This window comes from Anguilla rostrata, chromosome 4 (assembly GCF_018555375.3).
Source record: "Anguilla rostrata isolate EN2019 chromosome 4, ASM1855537v3, whole genome shotgun sequence".
Taxonomy (NCBI): domain Eukaryota; kingdom Metazoa; phylum Chordata; class Actinopteri; order Anguilliformes; family Anguillidae; genus Anguilla; species Anguilla rostrata.
Window position 1 is genome coordinate 45,460,423 of NC_057936.1, and position 23,457 is coordinate 45,483,879.

General features: G+C 45.0%; 1 protein-coding gene across 3 annotated transcripts in view; it reads left to right on the plus strand.

The window, feature by feature from the left end:
• Positions 1–421: 421 nt before the first annotated feature.
• LOC135253442 (ephrin type-B receptor 1-B) overlaps positions 422–23,457 on the plus strand; it is a 243,604-nt gene continuing 220,568 nt past the window's right edge. For 2 of the 3 annotated variants that reach the window (XR_010329615.1, XM_064332731.1), the window contains exon 1: positions 422–704. Coding sequence is in view for 2 of the 3 variants with exons in the window: in XM_064332731.1 (XP_064188801.1) it covers positions 617–704 (88 nt within the window). In the remaining variant the exon portion in view is untranslated. The remainder of the gene's footprint in view (positions 705–23,457) is intronic. The other variant, XM_064332732.1, reaches the window with a different exon arrangement.

Here is a 23,457-nt window from a genome sequence, read left to right on the forward strand (position 1 = left end):
TCTTTTAATCTAATATCGATCATGCAATAAGCAATTGAATATAGCATCATAACTGGAACATATAGCCGAAATGACAGATGGACCAGTAAACTATCATGACATTTACAAGATGTCAAAATTCATTAAGGCATACAACACCCGTGTGGGGATGCCACCAGACCACCAGTGGGAACTGCTCATTTTGTTCGTATAATCAAACTGAAAGAACATTTTCCACTGATTTTTTGAAATCCTGAATGCACTATCAACTAATGACCACACCTAGGCGCCATTTCACTTTTACACAAGAAGTCAGTGGCTCCAACTGGCTGAAAAGTTTTTTTTTCTCTGCTACTGACAGTATTGGTGGGAGGGGGCGCTCTGTTGCGATAGGTTTGTGATTCGCAGTTTTCTGTCTGTGATTGGCTACAAGGTGTTAAAGGGGTGTGAGATGGGGGGAGGGCGGGGGTCTCTTCGCCTCCCTCGTTCACCCTCCTCATCTCCCCCTACCTCAGCGTCTAAAGCAGTTATTCACTTGCTGCTTACTACGGCTTGAAATGTGACTCAAAATTTACACTACAAGGAATATCGTTTTGTGACAACTGAAGGATTGCCTGTGCAGCTCTTGGCAATAGTTATGGGACAAAAAAAGGAGAATGCCTTGTCCCTGACAATGGATTTTCTAGCGATTTTATGTGTAATCACAACGGTTTCAGCGGTAGAAGGTAATGATTCCACTTCTCTTTTTCTCGATTCTTGATTGCTGTGTGGAATTTATGATTTAGCCTCAATGCCATACACTTCTCATTTCTGAAAAGGTGAACCTGGTGGAAGAGTTTTATTCTTTGCACACGGGAGAACACGTGGAAGTTTTCTTTTTTGTAATGTAATTGAATCTGCTAATACAGAGTGCACAGGTGATTTTTCCCACTCTCGGTGCGATTAAGGTGACGGTGATCAGTAAATGCCCTACATAGAGATTGATTTCGTGAACCTGCAATGCAGTGTTGTTTCGCTCGAGCACGGGTTGAAAGCTCGGACGATGGATGCCCCGGTAAATGAGGTTACCTTTCCCCCTGATCTTGTTCGCTTCCTCTGGTACTTATGGCATGTATACTTTGCTTCAGTTACCAAGCTGAACACTAATAATATTGTTGTTTTTAGTTGTCATTGTCTTATGACAGTTATGAATGCAAAAGCAATAGTAAGGCGCTTTAGGGTAGGCTGCCCCGGTTATTTCTCACCTGGAATTGTATTAAAGCGTGGATAAAAAAATAATATGTCACCGTTGACGCTTAGCACTACAACGCGACTATATGCACAAGTTAATGTTTAAAGATGTTTTATTATATTATTCAAAATTGCACTTTCACAATGTTTATCATGGAAACGCAATATCTTGGCAATAGACGTGTTTTTACCAATAGTATCAACGTTTCCGCTAATTGTATTACGTAGGCTACCAAATGTTTGTAAAATAATGTTACAGATTTGTCATAATGAAATGAATGTCCAACAGGTAGACTATTTATGGAGACAAAAGACACTTACCTTATACTTTAATGCCGATAAGTTATCGGCGCAATGTGGAACAATTTTACTCTTTTATGATTAATTAATGGATGAATGTTCATGCCGTTCAAGATATTGTTATTTTGAATAATCGAATTATGACAAGTTGAAAATGTGTTTCTCTGTGGTTTGTACCTTATCTAACCTGCGTTTTGTAGTTGTTCCAATGACCATGATATGCACTTTTGTCTGTCGCTTTGGATAAAGGCGTCTGCTAAATAAACGTAATGTGGTATAAATGTTTTGCAGAATATATAGCCCATCACAAATTGGGTGGGGGTGCTGTATGTTAATCCTTAAAAAGGGGTAACCATCTTAAATAAGGTCAACCCTTTCCATGTATGTGTTGTCAGGAATGCGAATACATGTTGTTTAAAACAGGCAAGGTTTGCTTGATGTTAACTTTGGCTGGAAAATCCAATTTTGAAAATGGCTGTATTTTTTCCCGCTGGAGGGAAGTGGAACCGAACTTTGAATGCAATAAAGTTATTCGCTCATTAAGATGGGGACTTATTCGACAGCGTTCTTTCTCTATATCCAGTGGTGGTCTGAAATAGTAATAATTTTGTGCACGTCTATTTTCAGAAGCATGGGTCCGGTTATACACTCTGCGCTATTATTATAAACTACTACTACTGCGCCGTTGCGCCTTTCCATGCCTAGTTCTGTCGTTCAGGTCTGAGCTCGCGGAAGAAAGATTAAGGCACGTTTGATCTCAGGGGGAAATCAGAGGTGTCGTGCTGTGCACAATCCGTCGTCTAGTAGGGAAACAGAGAGTGCATTTGCAAGAAAAGTCTGCTCCCTCCTGCTTGGAAAATTGCAATTAGCAAGACTCTGCATATTAAGGAGCCTAAATGGATTTACGCGTGATGACGGCGGTAAAAATTAATTTAATCTAGCGCACTGAATAGTAGGTTTATGGAATACTATTCTGTTCCCCCCAGTGCCCCCTGGGCAGATATGTGCATACATAACTTTTGTTTGTTTAAGCGTTTTTGTATGTCTTTTTTTTGCCGTGTACCTTGGTCTTGAACTAGCCGTATGGAAATCGTTTCAGCGTACTGGGATCTACGCACGACCTGCCTTTTCTCTGTCTGTTTATTGGCGCGAGTATACCTACAGAATACCCCCACCCACCCCAGTTGAAGCTGTCTGAGCTGAATAGCAGCGCAGTTAAGACCGTGAGGAGCCCAGTTTCTTGGAATCGTTCGATGTTTTATAATTAGAATTGACTCGGCTCCAGTGTTATCTTGTACATTGTATGCACACAGGCCTTTTTGGATGTGTACTTATTCGTTCTGAGATTTATGCATTATCACACGCATCCATATGCTCTTTCAGCTGAGCCCTACTCTTTGTGATTACCTTTTGTGTTTTGTGGTTCGCCTTTAGATGACAGGTCGGTTATTAGAGATTACAGTTTTAAATATGGATTTAATATTGTGAAATGTTGCATTTTGTTATGAATTCTCCTCAGCGGTGTTATACGGGCGCACATCAGCCATGGATTAGCGTGGGGCATCCAGGCCGTATTGTCTACAGGGATTTAACAACAATCTCTCTCACTCTCTCTCGCTTTCTCTCTCAGTGTTTGTCAGTGCCTCCCTGGCTGTGTGCAAAGGGTTCTGGTACCTGTCCTAAATCCTGTTCGACTGCTGCACTAATTTTTTTTTTTGGGGGGGTGGGTGGGTGGGGGGAGGGGGGTGGTCTGTCAGATGACCAAAGTTGTGTGGGTCCAGCATGTCCCATCTGTCTGTGGGGCAGAACTGGGGTTGGGTTGGTTACCACTTGCCACAGGTGAGCTCTGTGCAGCCCCCCCTCCCCTCACTGGGGTGAGCTCAGGTCTACTTTTTCAAATGTGACTATCAGGGACCACTGAAGGCCCATCACACTGTGCACAGAGCGTACTATCGATTTCTTACTGCTATAATACTGTGCCACACAAATGTTTATTTTTTTCTGTGCAGCTGAAGAGTAAGAGGAGAAGCTGTTTGTATTTGAGACACTTAAGAGTTTACATGTTGGTTGCCGGGGGGGGGGGGGAGTAGGTGGGGCCAAGCCAGGACATGGTGGGTGGGGGAGGAAGGGAAGGGGGGTGTGGTAGCGACGGGTCCATCCTGATCAGTGTGTATAATGCGTGCTGGGCTGTACGTCAGGCCTGGCCTCTCTGCTGATTTTCATTTCCCACCTGCGTCTCTCTGTGCTTTGCATACCGAGATCCCCTGCCTGACCTGCTCCACAGGGCTCTGACTTCTCAGCGGCACGCCTTTGATTTAAAATATTTCCAAGTGATATTTCTATGCCCACAATAAAAAGAAATATCACTGTTTAATCTATTCTGATGGAGTACCTTTCACTCTGGTGGAGTACACCTAATCCCTTTTGAACTCATGTGAACTGTGTCGTCGGGATAAGCATTTGAATGCTGAGCATTTTCCTGTATACCTGTTTATTTACATTCATATGTGAAGTACCCTATTAGGCCCACCATACCTGTGCCCCCCCCCCCTTTACTTTAAGCCCAGTTTAAACTCCTGAAAAACTTTTGCGTGATTAGTGTGGTGCGGTGTCTGGCATAATCGCCTGAGGGAGTTATGGTGTTGTCAGTTTGTTGGGTGCTGGATTGACAGGGCTTGCTGATTTGCTGGTTGCTGTTGTGGGGTTGTCAGGGCTTCAGGCTGTGCCATGGGCTTTAGCTGACCAGGTATCTAATCTCAGCGTCTGCCATTTGGAAATATCATTGCTTAATGAACTGGGTGATAAACTCATTTAAACAGCCTCTGTTTTAGACAAAGGACTTTGCGGTGTTTACAGCCCAGGGTGCTTCTAGTAGCAAAGGAACACACACACACACACACACACACACACACACACACACACACAGATATATACACGCACGCAGAGACCCATGCATGCAGTCTTTCTGTTTTTTTCTCTCTCAATTTTTCTTTTGAAACTTTTGAAAGCTCACTTTCTGACTGCTTCACAAGTGTCCTCAGCTCACACTCACAGTACCTGCACAATAGACCGCTCTGATTAAATCAGCAGTTTGGCCTAACAAGCTCCATCTCCGCCGTCACCCTCCGCCTCCCCTCCCATCTCGCGCTGCACCTCCCTCCCTCTCCTTTATCCCCTCTCGCTTTCTCCCTCTCTTTTTCTTCTGCTCCCTGAGTGTCTTCCTCTGCTTCTCCGCTGATTAATGTACCTTAAAAACCCAAACAATCAGCCCTCTGCAATTTAGTGGGCAGAGATAACTGCTAGCAGACCTGTGGCGCTACAGCAGGTCCCCCCACCTGCTGCCTCTCTCTCAGTCCTCATTCATCCCTCCATTCCAGGTGAACGGTTGGCCAATCTTCCTTTAATTGGTTTCAAGGCAAATAGGAAATAAGTGATATAGCCAGTACGATGCCGGGAATTACAGCTGCCGTTGTGAGTAATGATCCGGGTGACACCGAGCGCAGCGCACGTTTTTTTAATGACACGCAAAAGCTCCGCTTGCATTGTATCCCTGATTTATTTACGTCTGAGGTTTTTTTCCTGAGCATCATTATGCATACTAGACACATCTGTCACCATATTATCAGCAGGACGTAGTGTTGAAGGGCTACTTTGAAAGAAAAAAAAAACCAAAGATAAACTGAGATGGCTCACAGTGGAGGAGTGCCCAACATATAAAACTCTCATGGGCCTTAAGATAAACTCTACCATTAAGAGTATCCTCCACTGAACGCGCACACGCTCCAGTTACAGTGGGGGACGGTGGCAGTAGTTAGTTGTTGACATGTTCATCTGTCTGGCCCTGCGCTCGTTAGACATGAAAAGAGAAAAGCAAACGGATTGCCACTGGACGAAGGTGAAAATGAGATCTACAGTCTTCGACAGACATTCCAAATGGGTGTCTGTGAAAGAAAAGGCCACCACCTCCATTTTGCTGTTTTTCTCTTTGGAAACAGCAGGGAAGTACACCACCATGTGATCAGCATACGGACTGTGCCGCGCTCGGTTATTGATTTTGATTGAATTAGACACCCCCTGAAACAGAATGCGATTTTCAGCTGTCATTTTTATTAAATGCTGCAGTGTGTACACTTGTGGCCTGATTTCGCTTTCAGAATAAGACGGTGCTCCCCATCTTATTCTTATTAACTTTCATTCTCTTGCCAAAGTGGGTTCACTCGCACAGTGCGGTGTCCTACAATAGTGCTGTTTTAGATCATAATACACGCATTTGGCAGTTGGTACATCAAGCTCACCCCCACTGATGGGACGGTTATGGTTAACTCGCTGGGCAACAAAAACATGAGCGTGACTGTTGGTTATGCCTTCACCTACTTCACCAAATGCGCATATGGTGTTATGTCACCACGGACGGACTAAGTGACATTACCATGCCATATCAAGTGGCACACACTATATGTTTATAAGCGTTTATGACTATCTGTGTAGTGTCTATGAAGGTCCTGTGTGTCACTGATGAAGAAATTGTCTAGGTCTCATGAGGGGACCATTCATAGGTAGGCCTGAACATGAATGATGAAAATCCAATGTTTTCTGAAACATAAAAGTCATGAAAGTCTAAAAGAATCACAGGTGTCCTAAGCTTCACTAGAGATAATTAGCGTTAATTACATTTCTCTTTGTGTGCTATTCAAAAATGAAAGGATGACCTTAAGCTCATTTTTAAAAATCTATCCTTTTGTTCCAGTTAATTTTGTTCTTCTCGTGCAAGCTCAGGGAGAGAGGACCCATTGGGGCTGTGGGTAGATATGTTAATATATTTGTCTTCAGTGATACTAAGAGGCTAATTTATCATATATTCTTCTGTGTGGGGCTTGGTGTACTAACAGCCTAGATTGGCCTATAAACTGACCGTTGTGGATTAGTTTAAAGGGAACCTCCATTGGAAAAGACGAACACAAAATGCAACGAATGGGAAATTAAGTATCTAATTTGGATTCCATGTTAAAATTACTTTTTTTTGGCTTTTTGCTATGAAAAAAGCTGTGTCCTTTGGTTATGAACACAACAGAGCAAAGGACTCTGGGATTGCTGGCTCTCAGGCTGCATAGTCTCCCCCTTTTGAGGGGGTGTTAATTGTTCTTCATATCCAGGGGTGTGGTTGTCATGGCCTTTGCTTTACATTCATGTAAATGCTTTTAACTGAATGCCTTGCTTCAAATAAAATCACTGACTATTAAAAGCACACCCCTGGCTACCAAGAACAGTCAACTGCCCTTTCATAACTAGAGACTGTATTTTTTAAATGCAGGAAAGTAAGAAATTTTGAAACAGGAAACCAATGAGAGATACTTAATTTGCCATTCTCCGTGTTTATTTTTTTCCCAGTGCAATATTCCTTTAACATTGATTTTCATTTTCATTCTGTATTCATATTTCACTGCCATTTATGACTGAACCACATTTCATTTGTTGGGTACAAAAAGGACCCATTAAGATCTTTTTGGGTCGGAAACATATATTAACATGAAGCGGCCAGTTATTGTTAATTACGGTATCCTGTTGAAAACTGTCTAAATCCTCAGCTGCTGTGTAAACAAACACTGTTTTCTCTGCACAATCAATGGCCCATTACACACATTGTCACGGTTGCCAGATTAAGTATACATCATTAACCGCCTTCAAAGAACTCCCTTAATTCGAATCTCCTCCCCTTTTTTTCCCCGAGCATCAATTCACAGGCTGCAGCCCTCTACTGTTGGATATTTATGTTACCAGCTGTTGCTTGATTGGTGTTCAGTTCAGATATGCCATCTCGGACAAAGTTCACTTTTATTTATTTTATTTTTAAAATCCATTTATGAAAAATTGGCTAACAGTGTCAGCTGTATCACTGTTGGTTTTCCCCATCTCAAAATGATGTTTGCAAGCTCGGTACCTACAATAGCACCTAGGCAGCATTGCTGGAGCCTGGTCAGGCAGCCCTGACCATTGGATGTGGCCTGTCACAATGGCCCAAGCTTCTGTCATTTTAAAATTGCTCTTACAGTCATCTTCAGCATGTCAAGTATGTCTGGTCATTGGCTATGGTGTTGAAAAGCGCAGCATAATAATTGGGGGAACTGAGCCTAAAGGTTACAGATTCAATTCCCTGTTGTACCCTTAAGCAAAGCACTTTACCTGAATTGCATATAGTGTATACCCAGCTGAAAAATGTATATTGTGTAAAAAGGCAATTGCTATGTAAGTTGCTGTCGATAGAAGTGTCTGCTAAATGCAGCCTAATACTCAGTTGGCCTGCAGCTTATACGAACAGCATGTCATGCTACTAGTCTAGCCCTATAGGAAAGCGGTTTGCCCTGAGGGATGTTTTTGTTTGGCTCCGGGGGTGTCTGTGATGAGGCATGACCTATGAAAGACCCCATCCAGCTCTTCAGGTGCACGCGGACGCACCCCCGGTGGAGAGGATACGCATTCTGTCATCACTACCTCCCCCCCCCCCTCCCGCCCACATGGCCTCTTCACCTTCCTTCCTGTGGGCGGGGCTTGGGGTCATGCTGGGATGAGTGTGAGGGGTTCCGGGCTTGGCCCCTTCTGGTTCTCTGTGGAATTTGTCTGCTGTGGATTTTTTTCTTTTTTTTCTTTGTGAGACAGACATGCGAGGGTCTTCCCTGGTGGGGGGTCGAGGGTGGGAGGGGGGCGGTAAGGGGGGGCTGGGCAGGGCAGCACCGGTCACTTTGCATTCCTAATGTTTACCTTGCACAGGTCCACTGGGGGCTCCTTATCTCTGGGGGTCACGCCCAGGAGGTTGGCGTACACGTTTGGGATTTTAGGGCTTTCCAGACTTGTTCGCTCCATTTATGTGAGTGGTGTTTGGGCGGAGGGGGCGGAGGTGAGGGAACTTTGGAAGACGCAGCAATGAGAGAAAGGTAAAACAGACAGGAGGAGTAAACAGAGCGTCAGGCTAACCCAAACAAGGATGACAGCACAGCCTCATTAAAAGCAGTGCGCTTAAAAGAGCTGCAGAGCTGGGCTGTGAGTCAGGGGATGCTGGCTGTGGGACTCTGACTGCACCACAGTCCCTCTGAGGCAGCTGCAGCCTGTGTGAATATAGACTGGCCTCCCTCTCTGTGAGACTGTGATTAATCTGCGCCCGCTACAGGGCTGGACTGAGACAGTAGAGTGGGCCGTAATTAGGAGTGTGTGTGAGTGTGTGTGTTGTGCATGCGTGTGTGTGAAAGAGGGAGTGTCTATGAGATCTGACTTTCTGCATTCCCTAGACTGCCTTCGTGTGCTGAGGAAGCTGGTTCTGTGGATGAGTGAAGCTGTGGTGGGCAGGGCCATGTGATGTAGAAGCTGGTTCTGTGGATGAGTGAAGCTGGGGTGGGCAGGGCCATGTGATGTAGAAGCTGGTTCTGTGGATGAGTGAGGTATTGGTGGGTGGGGCCTGGTGATGTAGAAGCTGGTTCTGTCGATGAATGAAGCAGGGGTGGGCGGGACCAGGTGATGTAGAAGCTGGTTCTGTGGATGAGTGAAGCTGGGGTGGGTGGGGCTAGGTGATGTAGAAACTGGTTCTGTGGATGAGTGAGGTGTTGGTGGGTGGGGCCTGGTGATGTAGAAGCTGGTTCTGTGGGTGAGTGAAGCAGGGGTGGGCGGGGCTCCCTGCTGGGGCATCCAGGGTTGTCTTGGCTAAGGTTTGTCATGGGAATGGGGAGAGTAAGGTTGGGGGAAAAGATTTGAGTCCGCTTAGTTACGGTTAGGTGATTGTTGTATGGTGGGATTTCATTAGGTTAGGTTCTCCACACAGATCATCACAAATTCTCAGCATGCACCTCTCTCTCTGTAGCTCTGCTTTGTTTCTGTCCTCATGTGTAATTCGTGGGATGAAAAAAAAGAAAAATACCATTGGCTTTTAAACTAATGCTTCTTGGTAAATCTCTTCACCTGTACAAATGCCACGTAGCTGTGGATGGACTGACCAATGACCACACGATGAATCTATGACTGATTTGACATGCTCCGTAACTTGTGAGTTTAAACCCACAATCTGTCCCAGCATACCTCTGGGGCTAATCAAAGACTCTCTCCCATTGTGTTTTATTTATTTTATAATTTTTTTGAGAGAAATACGGTCCGTTGTTTCACATCTCATTTGTGCTGTGGGATAGGGTGACAAAAGCTGCCTCAGCAAGAAACAAGAAACTGTTCAATATCCTGGGGGGCGGGAGGGGTGGTGGTGGTGGGGAGCAGGGCAGTAGAATGCATTGATTATTGAGCCAATAGCAGGGGTGTAATAGCCCCCTCCCATAGCGGATAGCCTTACCGAACTCCGGTTAATGAAATACCTCAGGATGTGAAGATGGGGCCTCCTGGGTACCATAAGGCTCTATTGTTCCTCAAATCACCTGCTTGGCCCACAGCCCCGCCCATTGTGTGTGTGTGTGTATGTGTGTGTGTGTGTGTTTTATTTTTAAATTCCCTTTCTTCTAAGAAATGAGACATTAATTAAAATTTAGTAGCAGCAGGAGCAAGAGCGGTAGCTGCTGCCATGGTCTCTTCCTCTCTCCAGGCCCCCACAGAAGAGGAGTAATTGTTTTTTTTGTTTGTTCTTTTTTTTGGTTTGTTTTAATAGAATGCAGTCTTGAAGGCTGAATTTAGTTGTTTTTTTACTGATGAAATATGAATCCATTTCAGTATTTACACAGGGGCAAAAGAAGAAGCCGAAGGAGAGAGAGAAAATAAATTGGTCGGACTTGCGGGAGCCAGCAGAAACAAAGGACTTCATTTATTATTCTTTCAGTGAATTCTGGCTTGGGCCTTCAGCCATAATGATATAATTTTGCATTTTTTAAGGGCCCTGACTTGTGTGTGGTGAAGGGGAGAGGGGAAGGTGGGTGGGGCATGGGGGAGGTGGGGTATGGGTCTTGGGCCCCACCCCTCTCCTCCTCTCCTCTCTCCTCTCCTCTCCTCTCCCCTCCTCTTCTTTCCTCTCCTCTCCCTCCTGAGGGATTGCCAAGAGTCAGGATCCACTGTGAGGGAGCGGAGATTAATGGCACCGGGAGCGGGAAGCAGTGGGCTGGAGGGGGGCTGATGAAGTGACTGATGGGGTGTTGAGATGTTGAGGGGGGTGCAGGGGAGCCTTTGGGGGGATTGTCCAGGCTTGTTAGAGGGGAGAGCAGTGAGGGCTCCTCTCCTGGGTGATGTAGCAGAGCTGACCAAGGTGGCCTCAGAGAGCTGGTATAGCAGAGCTGACCAAAGCTGCCTCAGAGAGCTGGTATAGCAGAGCTGACTAAGGCTGGCTCAGAGAGCTGGTATAGCAGAGCTGACCAAGGCTGCCTCAGAGAGCTGGTATAGCAGAGCTGAGCAAGGCTGCCTCAGAGAGCTGGTATAGCAGAGCTGAGCAAGGCTGCTTCAGAGAGCTGGTATAGCAGAGCTGAGCAAGGCTGCCTCAGAGAGCTGGTATAGTTAGTAGATTAGTAGATGTGCTCCTAAATATTTTTTTTTATACAGTTAGCACACATCAAGTTTCAGGAGGAAATGCTCCTAAAATGGGAGCACTGTAGAACCCTGCTGCAAGTCAGTCCTCTTCAGTGGCTCCACTTCAGCCTTGTGTTTTGCTGTAATATAGTGTGGGAAAATATAGTCTGTATGTACTTCCATACTCTGAAAGCCATGTTATTCAGGTGTACTAGAGCTGGGAATTAACCAGCCTGCGTCACACACATTTTATCAATGTTTGATTTGTTCTGATATTATACAGTTAACAGAACAAGCTGTTAGATTATTTTAAAAAAACCATGTGAGCCCATTTCATTTTTTTTTGTTCATGTTTCAACCTACACTGCCATTACTCCAGCCTTTTATTAGAGGGATAAAAGAAAAGAGGAAACCAAAGGAGAAAGAAAGGTAAAAAATGAGGTGAAAGAGAGAAAAGCACTCCGAAATGTGAAAGAGCTGATGATGATGAAGTGAGGAAGACAGTAATGACCTGCTTTTTAGCCGGTCCGGGCCAATAAGAGAGCGTTTCCAGGTAATTAAGTATTGATTTAAAGCCCCGGGAATGACAAAAAATCGAGTGTTCCCCCCTCCACATTACAGACTGGAGATTGGCTGTCGCCAGGTCAGAGAAATGATCAAGTCTAACAGAATATATTGAAACACTGGAATTCCTTATCAAACTCTTGTTACCGCTGCGGTCATATTAGAAACAACTGCTGCATCCAAGGCAACAGAATAATTTTCTCATAAAAGCTGCTGTGGCATTGTAGCAGCCCTAAAGTCAACAAAGTCAGCGCAATGCTGTGTGAAAGTTCTGTATCTTTAGATCACCGATCCTGATAGCAAAATGGCATGACACACCACATCACATGCAGCTGATCCTGGGAACGGGCTTTTAGTAATGGTAATACTGCCTGCTGACAGGTACCGTGTCAGCTGCAAATAGAAATTCTCTCCGCTCCCCTCTGCAGCCGTTCGTTCTTGTTCAGATCAGGTTAGCATACGAAAGACAATGAATCACAGCCCATCGGAGGGTTAAAGCACCGCACGGGAAACAAATGGCCTTGCCTCTCCAGCTTGACATCTCTCTGACTGTGATCTATTTAACTTGACATCCAAGAGCTGGGCAGCCTCGCACAGGAGCCCGCAGACAAAATGTCTGATGTTTATCGCCACAGCCGCCCGTGCGTAATTACAGATTTGCATCACCTATTTAGAAACCGCTGAAAGAAAACAGGAGGATACTTTTTAATTGGAATTGAATATTTTTGTGTTCATAAGTCTTATGCCTTGTTGAAATCAAACACATCCCCTCCTGGTTGGTCAGTGTATTAAGACAATTTGACTGTGTGTGCATCAGATTTTTAAAATCTAATTGTCATCTGATAATGTGGCAGAATGTGTATTTGGCCATCGTCCAGCTTACATGAAGAAAAAGTCTCACTGACACACAAAACATCGACCTTAAAAACGAAATGAACCAGGTCGCCGTTTCTGGTTGCGCATCGGTCCAAAGACGTGATCTGCTTTGTATCGTTTTTCTCCGATTATGACTATGAAAATCATCAGGGAATAGCATGGTCTGAGCGCTCTGGTGCTGTTGCTGGTGAGTGTCTTAACAGAACCGTAGCCTTGTTCCACTCTACCCTCATTACATCTGTGAGCTTGAAAAGGCAGCCTACTGGAGGGAAACTGAGATGCGATTGGGCTCATTATATGATCAATAGATGTATGTGATCAGTCCTGCTTATCTTATTTTTGAATTAGGTCAAAGCCAACTGAATAGCTGACACTAATAGCTTTGGGTCTCCTTTCTCAGCTTTTAGACATCCTTTTAATCCCCCATCAGTTAGGAGCGTGCACCCTGTAAATGTGACTCATTTCACTCTGCACGCATTACCTACTGGCTGGTATGGGCATTGCGCCAGATGACTGCAGTGTTGGAGCAGCCAGGCCTCAGGTGTCTGACTGTCTGATGAGTTGCACCTGAGCCGGTAGGCAGCCAGTATCCCGCTGACAGAAAAGTCCTCCCTCCCGAGGCCAAGATGTGGCCAATTAAGCGCTAAGCTACGAGGCTGCCGCTCGATTGGGATCGGTGTGATTGAGGTCCGACTCCGGGCCGTGGAGGCACGTTGGAGCACCGAGAGCTCCACGTCACGCTCAAGGCTCTTGCTGCTGATACCTGTGTGTATTTTGTTTTTGAGAGGCTTGTAAAAGCGGAACACTTCACAAAGCAACAGCCTCTCTTTGTGGCCCTGTGGCCCTGCAGGCGTAGAAAACGGAAAGGTAATGAACCTTGGCGCCTAAGAAGGGGACCACTTTCCTACCATCAAAAATTAATGGGGTAGATCCGGCTGGGGGCACCCGAGGAAGTGCAGGTGCCCTCGCCGTCCGGGAACGCGGCTGCGTTTAAACTCAAACCGACGCCGCGCCGCTAACGCTCGGCTGGAGCCCGGCTTCCTTTCGCCGTCTCCACGGCGTCCCTGGGACACGAGTGAACGCATAACATACTGACACATTTTTTTTTGCGTCCCCGCTCCCAACCGGGCTTCGGCCGTTGGACAGAAAGCGGTCCTCGAGGTGTGAAAACAAGCTCTTAACCGTGTAGCCGCCAAGCTCGACGTGCACATGTTCACAGGCCCGTTATTTGAAAGCATGTATCAAAGCTTTCCCTGGTTTTTTCCTTTTAAAAACAAGAGAAATGGCAATAAAGCTCTTATGTGTCTCATTAATCTTTCAGGACGGTCATTTAAAAGTCCTGCTAAGCACTTCATGTGTTGTGTTTTGACTTTATAAGCACAAGAATGTTATTTTTAATAGAACTGAAAAATGTGTCAGTGAAAGAGGGAAAGATATGCAGGATATTTCGGGGGTATACTGTGTGTTTTGTCTGAAGTTGGAGATCATTCACTGGGCATCTGTAGGCCCATATGCTATTTTCTGTTATAGGAGGGTGAGACTGGAGCTAGGTATTTTTTAGATGGATATTTTTAGTTATTTAGAATCTGAACTTGGAACATAAAGCATGCTTGATAGAGCCTGCTCATGTCTGAGGGCTTGGTGCTGATGCCTTTTATTAAGCTGCCATTTTACAGAAAGAAAAAAGATCCTGTGAGATCTGAGTGTGAATCTCATGCAGGCGGTGCGGTTTACAGTCCCCAGCTACACGATCGGATTTCCTAAAAACACCTTTCCATCCTGGCACCCCAAACCCCCCCCCCCCCCACCCTTCCCCAATTGGCCCATAAAACAGGATTGATAGAGGGCTAATAAAACGGTGGGGACTGGACCATTAATATTGAGGTGGTGGTTTGGTTTGCATTCTGATGTTCATCGTTTCCCCAATGTCAACGTGTAAATCTCTACCATGTTGGCTAACCGAGGTGTCAGTATGACCATTGCAATATGAGAGATTGGACTTGGTCTGTTACCTTCTAAACAACACTACTAGAGCTGATCAAGGGACGCGTATCCAAAACCTGGTTCCTGGTGGAACAGAATTTGAAGCATGAAACATTGATTTCTACAGATTAAGACATCAGTACATAGATATAACATTCACCGCCATGACAGCCCATGCCTGGTGACTGGAGGCCACTGATATGGATGTATTCATACTATGGATGATGTATTCTCCTTATTGTGAGATGTACACATCTTCCAGTCATTCAGTGTCTCTGGTGTAGATGCGTGTGGTTCACCTCCTCAAGACCTCTCCAAACGGTGAAGCGCTTAGTGTTTTATTGTTGATAGTAGTTAATACAGTTGGTCAAAGTGGGAATCAAACTTACAGGTATTAGAGTTATATGACATGAATACAGATGGCTAGCAGCACAAGCTGTACGTTTTACAGTGACTTTATTTAAAGCCACTCGCACAGGGACCATATGGACCCTAGGAAGTGATATCAACTGATGATTCATGAATACAGCAACTGTGCAGTACCACTGTACACCTCATATACCCTCAGCTGACAGCATCATCGCTCTCAAGAGTCGCACAGCACCGATGTAACTGGTGTGGTCTGCATCACAAGTTTGTGACATCACCATTTTTGTGACATCACCAGGTTTTGTTACTTTAGCATACAGAGGTGCGGCTCACAGCTGAGATTCAGCCACGTCTGCCTCGTTATTAGTGTAGGATCTGGCCTACCAGAAGGTCTACCTGAAGTTTCCAGTGAGAAAAGAAACACACCTGGTTCTCAGTGTTCACATCTGCTGGGTGGTTTAAATGGCTGTTAGCGCACTCTATGCTATTAGAGAGATGGGAAAGACAGTCGATCGACGTGTTTTCACGGTAAAGTGTGGGCAGGGTCTGGCTTTAGTCCATCAACTCAGCATTCGCTCTGCGTGCAGTTTTCATTTAACGTTTCCATGGTGATCGGGCAGGCGGCTGCTTGGAGGCCGGCGAAGGGAGGCTCTCCCGTCCCTCGGACGCGTCGCATCGCAGCGCAGCGTGTGGTGTCGCCTGCTGGGCTCGCCGTTCGCACGTTTCGTCTCTTTCATCCGACTCCTGCTGTCGAAGCCCCAACAGCTCTTCGGGAAATATCAACCACTCTTTCTTCATAAAGCCGGAGGAAGACAGGAAGAGAAAAACAAGAGTAAATTGTAAAAGGGACGATTGGAAGGTTTTGATTTAAAAAATCCTTGTGTATGAAGAAAAAAAGAGAAATTTTAGAAGAAAGGCATCTTTGTCGCTCGCATAGTAACTACGCTTTTATTTTTGCCTCTAATTGCAATTAATTTGCAGCATAAGAAGCCATTACAAACTGCCACCTTCACATTGCACAGCAGGTATCAGAGAGGCCTTTGAAAAACTTTGTTTCCCTCTAGAGTACTATTATCGCTGAAGTCATACTTTTTGCCAATAAATGTTTTTCCTCTTTATTACACTACGCACTTTTGTTCTGACAAAGATTTCACAGATTGATGATTGAAAAAAATGGCGTTTCTGAAGGTATAAAGTTATTTTTCAGAACAGTGAACACCCTTAGAATGGAATCACAATGGCAAAATATATCTGACAGGCTTTCTTCTGGATCTGAGGGGCTTTCAACAGCATTTGCACTGAAAGCAAGCTTTGTTAGCGTGCTTTCAGACATGCTAGCTGTTAACAAGGAAGTGAAGAATTACAGGCAGGGAGGGGAAAAAAAGGCATTTTTTTCCCCAAAACACTTTTGCGCAAACCATGCCCTATAGTTGCAACATTGGTCAACAAGATTTCGCACAAACCATGCCCTATAGTTGCAACAAGGATGAATTCACTGATTGGTTAAATTTGGCTCGTGTAGCGGCGCTGAGTTTGATCTTTTATGTATAGTTTTAATTGTGCTGGCTGGCTACAATTTACTGCACTATGTTTAGTTTAACGCATGCGGACTGGCTAGAATTCTTTGGATCTCTGCCACGATTTGATTTGACTGTCAACTGTATTTGAATGTCTCACCTTCCCACCTGAGTCTTGTTGAGTTGATTTGCTGCAAATGACACACCATGGCATGGATTCTTCAAAATGTGCATTTAGATTCATGTTAGATTTAATCCAAGTATATTAAAGCAGTTAATAACATAGCACAGCATAGGAAAATTAGGGGAGGGGGAGGGGGAAAGCCATAAAAAAATCATAAGGCCTTATTTTCTCATTTATTGTAGAATAGTATTTTTGCAATGCAAAGGCACAATAAGTTTATTACAGCTATGGGGCGTGGTCAGTGCTCTCATCGTATTGACCAATGGAATCGATTCGGAACGTTCGTTGCAACAATGGAGCGTGGTTTGCGCTAAAGTGGTTTGGGGAATAAAATGATGTGAAAAAAACCCCAAACAAGTTTGTGCTTGCTGAAGTTTGGGAACGGTGGTTGACTTCAGTGACTACCCATGTCTTTGGATGAACTTCAGTTATGTCAATCAGAATTTCAATGCCTCGACTTTGCATTTCAGAGAAAATGCACTGCTTGGTCAACCTTCTGTTGTCTCACTCACTCATTCACTCTCTCTCTCTCTCTCTCTCTCTCTCTCTCTCTCACACACACACACACGCACACACAGACACAGTGCCATGCTTGTGTTGTAGTGCTGCTCCTTACCCCCTATACATACAGTCAGGTCCATAAGTATTTGGACAGTGACACAATTTTCACCACCACAATGAATGCGATTTAAGTGTAGACTTTCAGCTTTAATTTAAGGGTTTTATCAAAAATATTGTATGAACAATGTAGGAAGTACAACCATTTTTGTACATAGTCCTCCACCCCCCCCAAATTTAAGGGGCTCAAAAGTAATTAGACAAACTAACATAATCATAAATTAAATTGTCATTTTTAATACTTGGTTGCAAATCCTTTGCAGTCAATGACTGCCTGAAGTCTTGAACCCATACTCATCATCACCAGACGCTGGGTTTATTCCCTGGTGATGCTCTGCCAGGCCTCTACTGCATCTGTCTTCAGTTCCTGCTTGTTCTTGGGGCATTCTGCCTTCAGTTTTGCCTTCTGCACGTGAAATGCATGCTCAATTGGATTCAGGTCAGATGATTGACTTAGCCATTGCAGAACACTCCAATTCTTTGCCTTAAAAAAGTCTTGGGCATTCTGGTACAAGTTGGCCTTTGTCTCATCTGTCCATAGGATGTTGTTCCAGAACTGTACAGGCTTTTTTAGATGTTTTTTTTTTGGCAAACTCTAATCTGGTCTTCCTGTTTTTGAGGCTTACCAATGGTTTACATCTTGTGGTAAACCCTCTGTATTTACTCTGGTGAAGTCTTCTCTTGATTGTTGACTTGGACACAGATACGCCTACCTCCTGGACGGTGTTCTTGATCTGGCCAGCTGTTGTGTAGGGGTTTTTCTTCACCAGAGAAAGCATTCTTCTGTCATCCACCACAGTTGTTTCCCATGGTCTTCCGGGCCTTTTGGTGTTCCTGAGCTCACCAGTGCGTTCTTTCTTTTTAAGAATGTACTAGATAGTTGATTTGGCCACACCTAATGTTTTTCTATCTCTCTGATGGGTTTTTTTTCAGCCTAATGATGGCTTGCTTCACCGACAGTGACAGCTCTTTGGACTTCATATTGAGAGTTAACAGCAACAGATTCCAAATGTAAACGGCACACTTGAAATCAATTCTAGACCTTTTATCTGCTTACTTGTAAATTAAATAATGAGGGAATAACACACACCTGGCCATGGAACAGCTGAGCAGCCAATTGTCCACTTACCTTTGGTCTCTTAAAAATGGGGGGACCACATATATGAAGTACTGTAATTCCTACACTGTTCACCCAATTTGGATGTAAATACCTTCAAATTAAAGCTGAAGGTCTGCACTTTGAGCTCATATTCATAATTTAATTTCAACTCCAATATGCTGTGGTAGACAGCTAAAATATCAATAAATTTGTCAATGTTCAAATATTTATGGACCTGACTGTACATGCTCAATCATCACACACACACACACACGCACACACACACACACATGCAGACACCCAGACACACACACAGACACACCACACGCACCCATACCGAGTGTTTACTGGGGAAACATGCCTCCAGCCTCTTCCAGCTTAGCTGTTGACATCAGCACATTAGCAGACATAATAGGAAATAATTTGTGGAAGAGCAGTATTGCAATTTAAGGGTCGGCAGTGTGCCGATCACTTTAAGAGCCCTGTTATTTTGGCGCACAGCTCCTTAAAAAGATAAAATAAATGCAAGGGGAAAATAATCTTGTCAGGCCATGAATAAAAATATAGCTGGAGCAGAATTTTGACTTTGATGGGCCACATGAAAATAAATGCATTTTGGGCCAAATAGAAAAAAAAATGAAACTAAAACTGAGAAATATGCAATAAAAGTCAGTCGTGGTGACACTTGTGTACGGACATTGTTTGGTAGTTAATCTATAAAAACAAGAGAATGCTATGTAACTTTATGGCAATTTTGTGCCTGCAGATGACTAACTTTTCTGTGTAAGTGAATAATTATGTTAATCTCATGATTCTCCTCAGTTGGCTGATAGGTTCCAGTTGGTGATCCAGGGTTCATGTTGCATGGAGCTGTGTGCAGAAATCTGGGCAGAGCCCCTGGGTTAATTCTGCTCTTACCACTGCTGCTCTGTGTGTGTGCGTGTGTGTGTGTGTGTGTCTGTGTGTATGTGCACGTGTATGTGTGTGTGCATGCATGTGCATGAGGGCTTGTGTGTGCATGTGGATTTCTAATTGTGATTACACGTGCGTGTGTATGTCTGTGCCTGCACAAATAGGTGCGTGCATATGTTTGTGTGTGCATATATCTATCTGTACATGTATATGTGTGTGTATGCATATGTGTTTGGGAGATGGAAGAGCATTCTATGGGACGCCCTGACTCCTGTTCCCACGGCAACCCTCCTGCATGTCACCCACCCTACAGAGGGGAGGGTCACAGAGTGCAGGGGAACAAGTGTCACATTCTAATATTAACCGTTACAAAGTGGAATTAATGCGGCCACCTCCCAGCAGCCTCCAGTCCTTTGGGATGGTGCCACTGTGCCGGATGATCCAATTAGTGCTAATTAACTTCCCAAAACTATTTGTGCATGGCTGTTGATGGATGGATGGACAGATGGATGGAAGTGTAGAGAGAAAGCCGCCATCCCCCGAGGACAACCCCCCCGCTACTTCACCCGATGAAAGGCCTCCGTCAGTGTGATTGACGCCTGAGGTGGCCAATTAATAACCACATGGCCTGTGAGTGCTGCACTGTTCTCATCTCCCTTTCAAAGTTTTGCCTGCAGATTTGTTCAGCAAGGAGGGTCTCTGCTTAGCTGTTTTTCAGCCCAAGTGTATGTGTGTGTGTGTGTGTGTGTGTGTGCATGTGTTTGTGTGTGTGTGTGCATAGCTATTTCTGTGTGTGTTTGCATAGCTATTTCTGTGTGCGTGTGTGTGTGCATGTGTTTTTGTCTGCATATGTGTGTTTTTGTGGGTGTGCGTGCATATATGTGTTGTGTGTGTGTGTGTGTGTGTGTGTGTCGAGGTATGAAGCACTTCAGTAGCACAGAATGTGCCTCCACAGCTTCAGTGCTCACATGAAAGAGAATAACCCCACCCATGAATGAGTCAACAAATGGATTTACAAAAAAAGTCATTAGAAAGCAGACATTGCCTGACTGGATTCCTCTCCAAGCCCTTCCTGTCAGTTGGCCAGACAACTATGTTCAGTTGCGAGCTTCTCCGTGGCACGACATGGGCTGCTGCTGCTAGCCCATCGTAAGCGGGCATAAACGGGCATAGACGGGCATAGACGAGCATGTTCTTTCGCTGCCCGTTTACCATGGGAACAGGGTTAAAAGGAGCAGTCACCGCTTTCAGAGAGCTCATCACATTTTCACAGAGTACCTGTGTTTTTGATCTCCTCTACAGACTCCTTTGTGGTGAGGACATTTTCTCCTCTTCCCGTTGGTGGGGGTGGCCCTGCTGCCCTTTGTGTCTGTAGATTATGTGTGAATGGGGGATAAGATAGACTTTGTTCTGTGCCCTGGCTGCTTGAGCATTCCTCCTTTTTTTTTTTTAAAACGAGTCTCGTCTCGTTGCGACCTGCCCGACGCGATGGCGTTGACAGGAAAACAAACGGGACGAGCATCTCCGGTCGAGTCGCGCCCCTTTTGACCGTAAAACCGCAAACCGCCCCACGGGGTGCTGCTTTTGTGGCAGGAAACGGGTTGTGCAAACGGAGTGGCGGGCTGGCGCGCACTGATGCCGCCCAGGGCGACGCAGCCTTAGGGCATGGGCGTAATTACACCTGAACCCTTCTGTCAGGGGTCAACGCCGATCTCGTTAGGCCTGTTAAAAAAACCTTGGGTATTTTTAATGAACTTGGTAATGTGCTGCCATCGATCTGTTTGTCCTTTTTGCTTACTGAAGCTTTTAACCCTGTGTGTGTGATATTCTCAGATGGCTAGCAAAGGGCGGTTCATGTTTGTTGAATTAGCTTTGTGACCTGACCGGAGGGCATTAACAGATGTATTGATATTCTAGGTCTTGCTTTGAGAGGGAGGAATAATTGAAGCTGTGTGCGCGTTCCTCGATCGGATCAGCGTCGGAAAACTGAAAGTGGCCCAGTTCCAGCCCTCGCGCATTGCCAAAAAATATTTCCGCCGTTAATGAGAAAAACACAGCTAGCTATTATCTCCCTCTCCGGGGAGCGTGGTGACAATGGCTGGGGCAAGGCGGTTAGCGGTGTCTGGCATCGGCGGTTAAAAAAGGGCGAGGGGTGGACCCCTGCAGGTCCTGCGTACGGGTGAAACGCCTGTGTTTGATACATGCACAGCCTCAAAGTGGAGCACCCAGCTCAGTGTTGATCAGCATTCTTAGTCTGAGGTTATCCGTTTCGTCTGATGTTTTTTTTTTTTTTTAATTCGTACCTCGATTTGTTCCTGGATTTGTTTGTTTGTGTGTGTGTGTGTGTGTGTTAGAGAGAGAGAGAGAGAGAGAGAGAGAGAGAGAGAGTGAGATTGTCAGTCACAGATCTGGGAAGAGATGAAAGCCTCCTGAATCAGGGCTCCGTCTAATGAATCCCATCTATCAGTCTCTCTCTCGCTCTCTCTCTTTTTCTCTCTCTCATGACAATGAGAGAACCAGCTCACCTCTCCCTTTTATATAAGTATACTGAAATAATCACAGAATATGAATGTGAATGTATGGTTTGCTTTCTTATTGTCACATTTTACAGTTTATACATAGAAGCATATCTGAAATGTATATGGAATATATCAGAATGTGTGTGTGTGTGTGTTCGTATATGGGTGTGTGTGTGCGTGTGCATGCGGTGTGTGTGTGCGTGAATGTAGGTGGATAGGAGACATGAGGCTAACACAGTGAAAGGCCCTTCTTAGTTTTGTCTGGCACTTCTTAGTGTTGGGGAGGCTGTTAAAAAAATTGTCATCCCCTCTCTTCTGTGTGTACCGTTCAGTCATTACTTCACTACTCTCTGAGGAATGGACTGCATTAATGTGCATGCAGGACATCGATGACGGTGTGGAAAAGGCCATCCTGAACGATCATCGCTGAAGTCATAAAAGGTTGAGACCTGCTGCTTTCTTGCTTATAATGGTCACAATCTACAGGCGTTCAACGTGCCTGCTGCTGCAGTATGTACGCTTACGTCAATAAGTTATTATTTACTTTCGTATTACAGCCCTTAAAATCAAAATTCCATTATGTGTTTGTGTTGTCAGGGTAAATGCTTGCCGTTGCCGGGTACGCAGGAATTGACTGAACCTTCAATCGCATTATTTTTTATTTTTTTAAGATAGCAGAATGTTTGTATTAAAGTCCCAATGATGTCTGCTTTCTTTCTGGGGCTCTCACACAACCTGAACAAAGGGCTTGGTCACAGGCCCTGAAAAATGATCTGATTTTCTACTGCTGAGGCTGAGGAAAGAGCAGTTGCGCTCACCTCCACAGAACAACACCTCTTTTTCAGTGTCTAGTTCATGCTGAAAAACGCAAGTCCAGATATGCCCCCCCACACACTCAACCACGCATGCACGAAGACACGCACACACAGACACACACACGCAGGCACACTCATACCAACAAATACACATCAATGAACACTCACACACACAGATGCACATTCACACACAGATGTGCCTACACACATAAAGACACTCACACAAAAACCCATGCAGGGTAATGCATGCAAACACACGTACACACACACACACAGATGTACAGGCATATGCACGCACACACACACACACACACACAGATGTACAGGTGTACGCATGCACATACAGACACATACCCACGCACACACACACACACACACAGATGTACAGGTGTACACACAGACACACAGACACACACACATACACACACACATATGTACAGGTGTAGACACAGACACACAGACACGTACAGAGACAGACCAGCACACAAAGATGTGCACTTAAAGTGATCCCTGATTTTATATGATACAGCAGAGGCAGAATTGTTCTTTACCTTCTGAGTAACTAAGGTATAGACAGTTACAGCAACTTTGCTATGAAACTCTTGACCATTGCAGCAGAGTTATGGCAACATGATGACAGCCTTTGGATGATGACATGACAAACCGTCCATCATGGAAGAAACACTTACTCTCAGAGTGGGCTGTAGGATAAGAGGGGTCATAAGGTGTGGGGGTCAGCATGGAAGAGCACTCTTCTTCTTCCTCAGCAGTAGCTTCTTATGCATGAAGCCATGGGCGGGTGGCTAACGACTCATTCATCCGCCAGTCTCCATGTGAAGGGAAAGTTATTTCCAGTTCCATCGTGCAGGGTGTGTGTGTGTGTGTGAGGAGTAGGGGGTTTGGGGGGTGTTGGGACAACAAGGTCGTTCGTGAGAAAGGAACAGTTTTCTGAGAAACATTTTCCGCAGAGCCGACAGGGTTTGGCACATTAACGGTGCTCCGGCTTTTTGAAGTG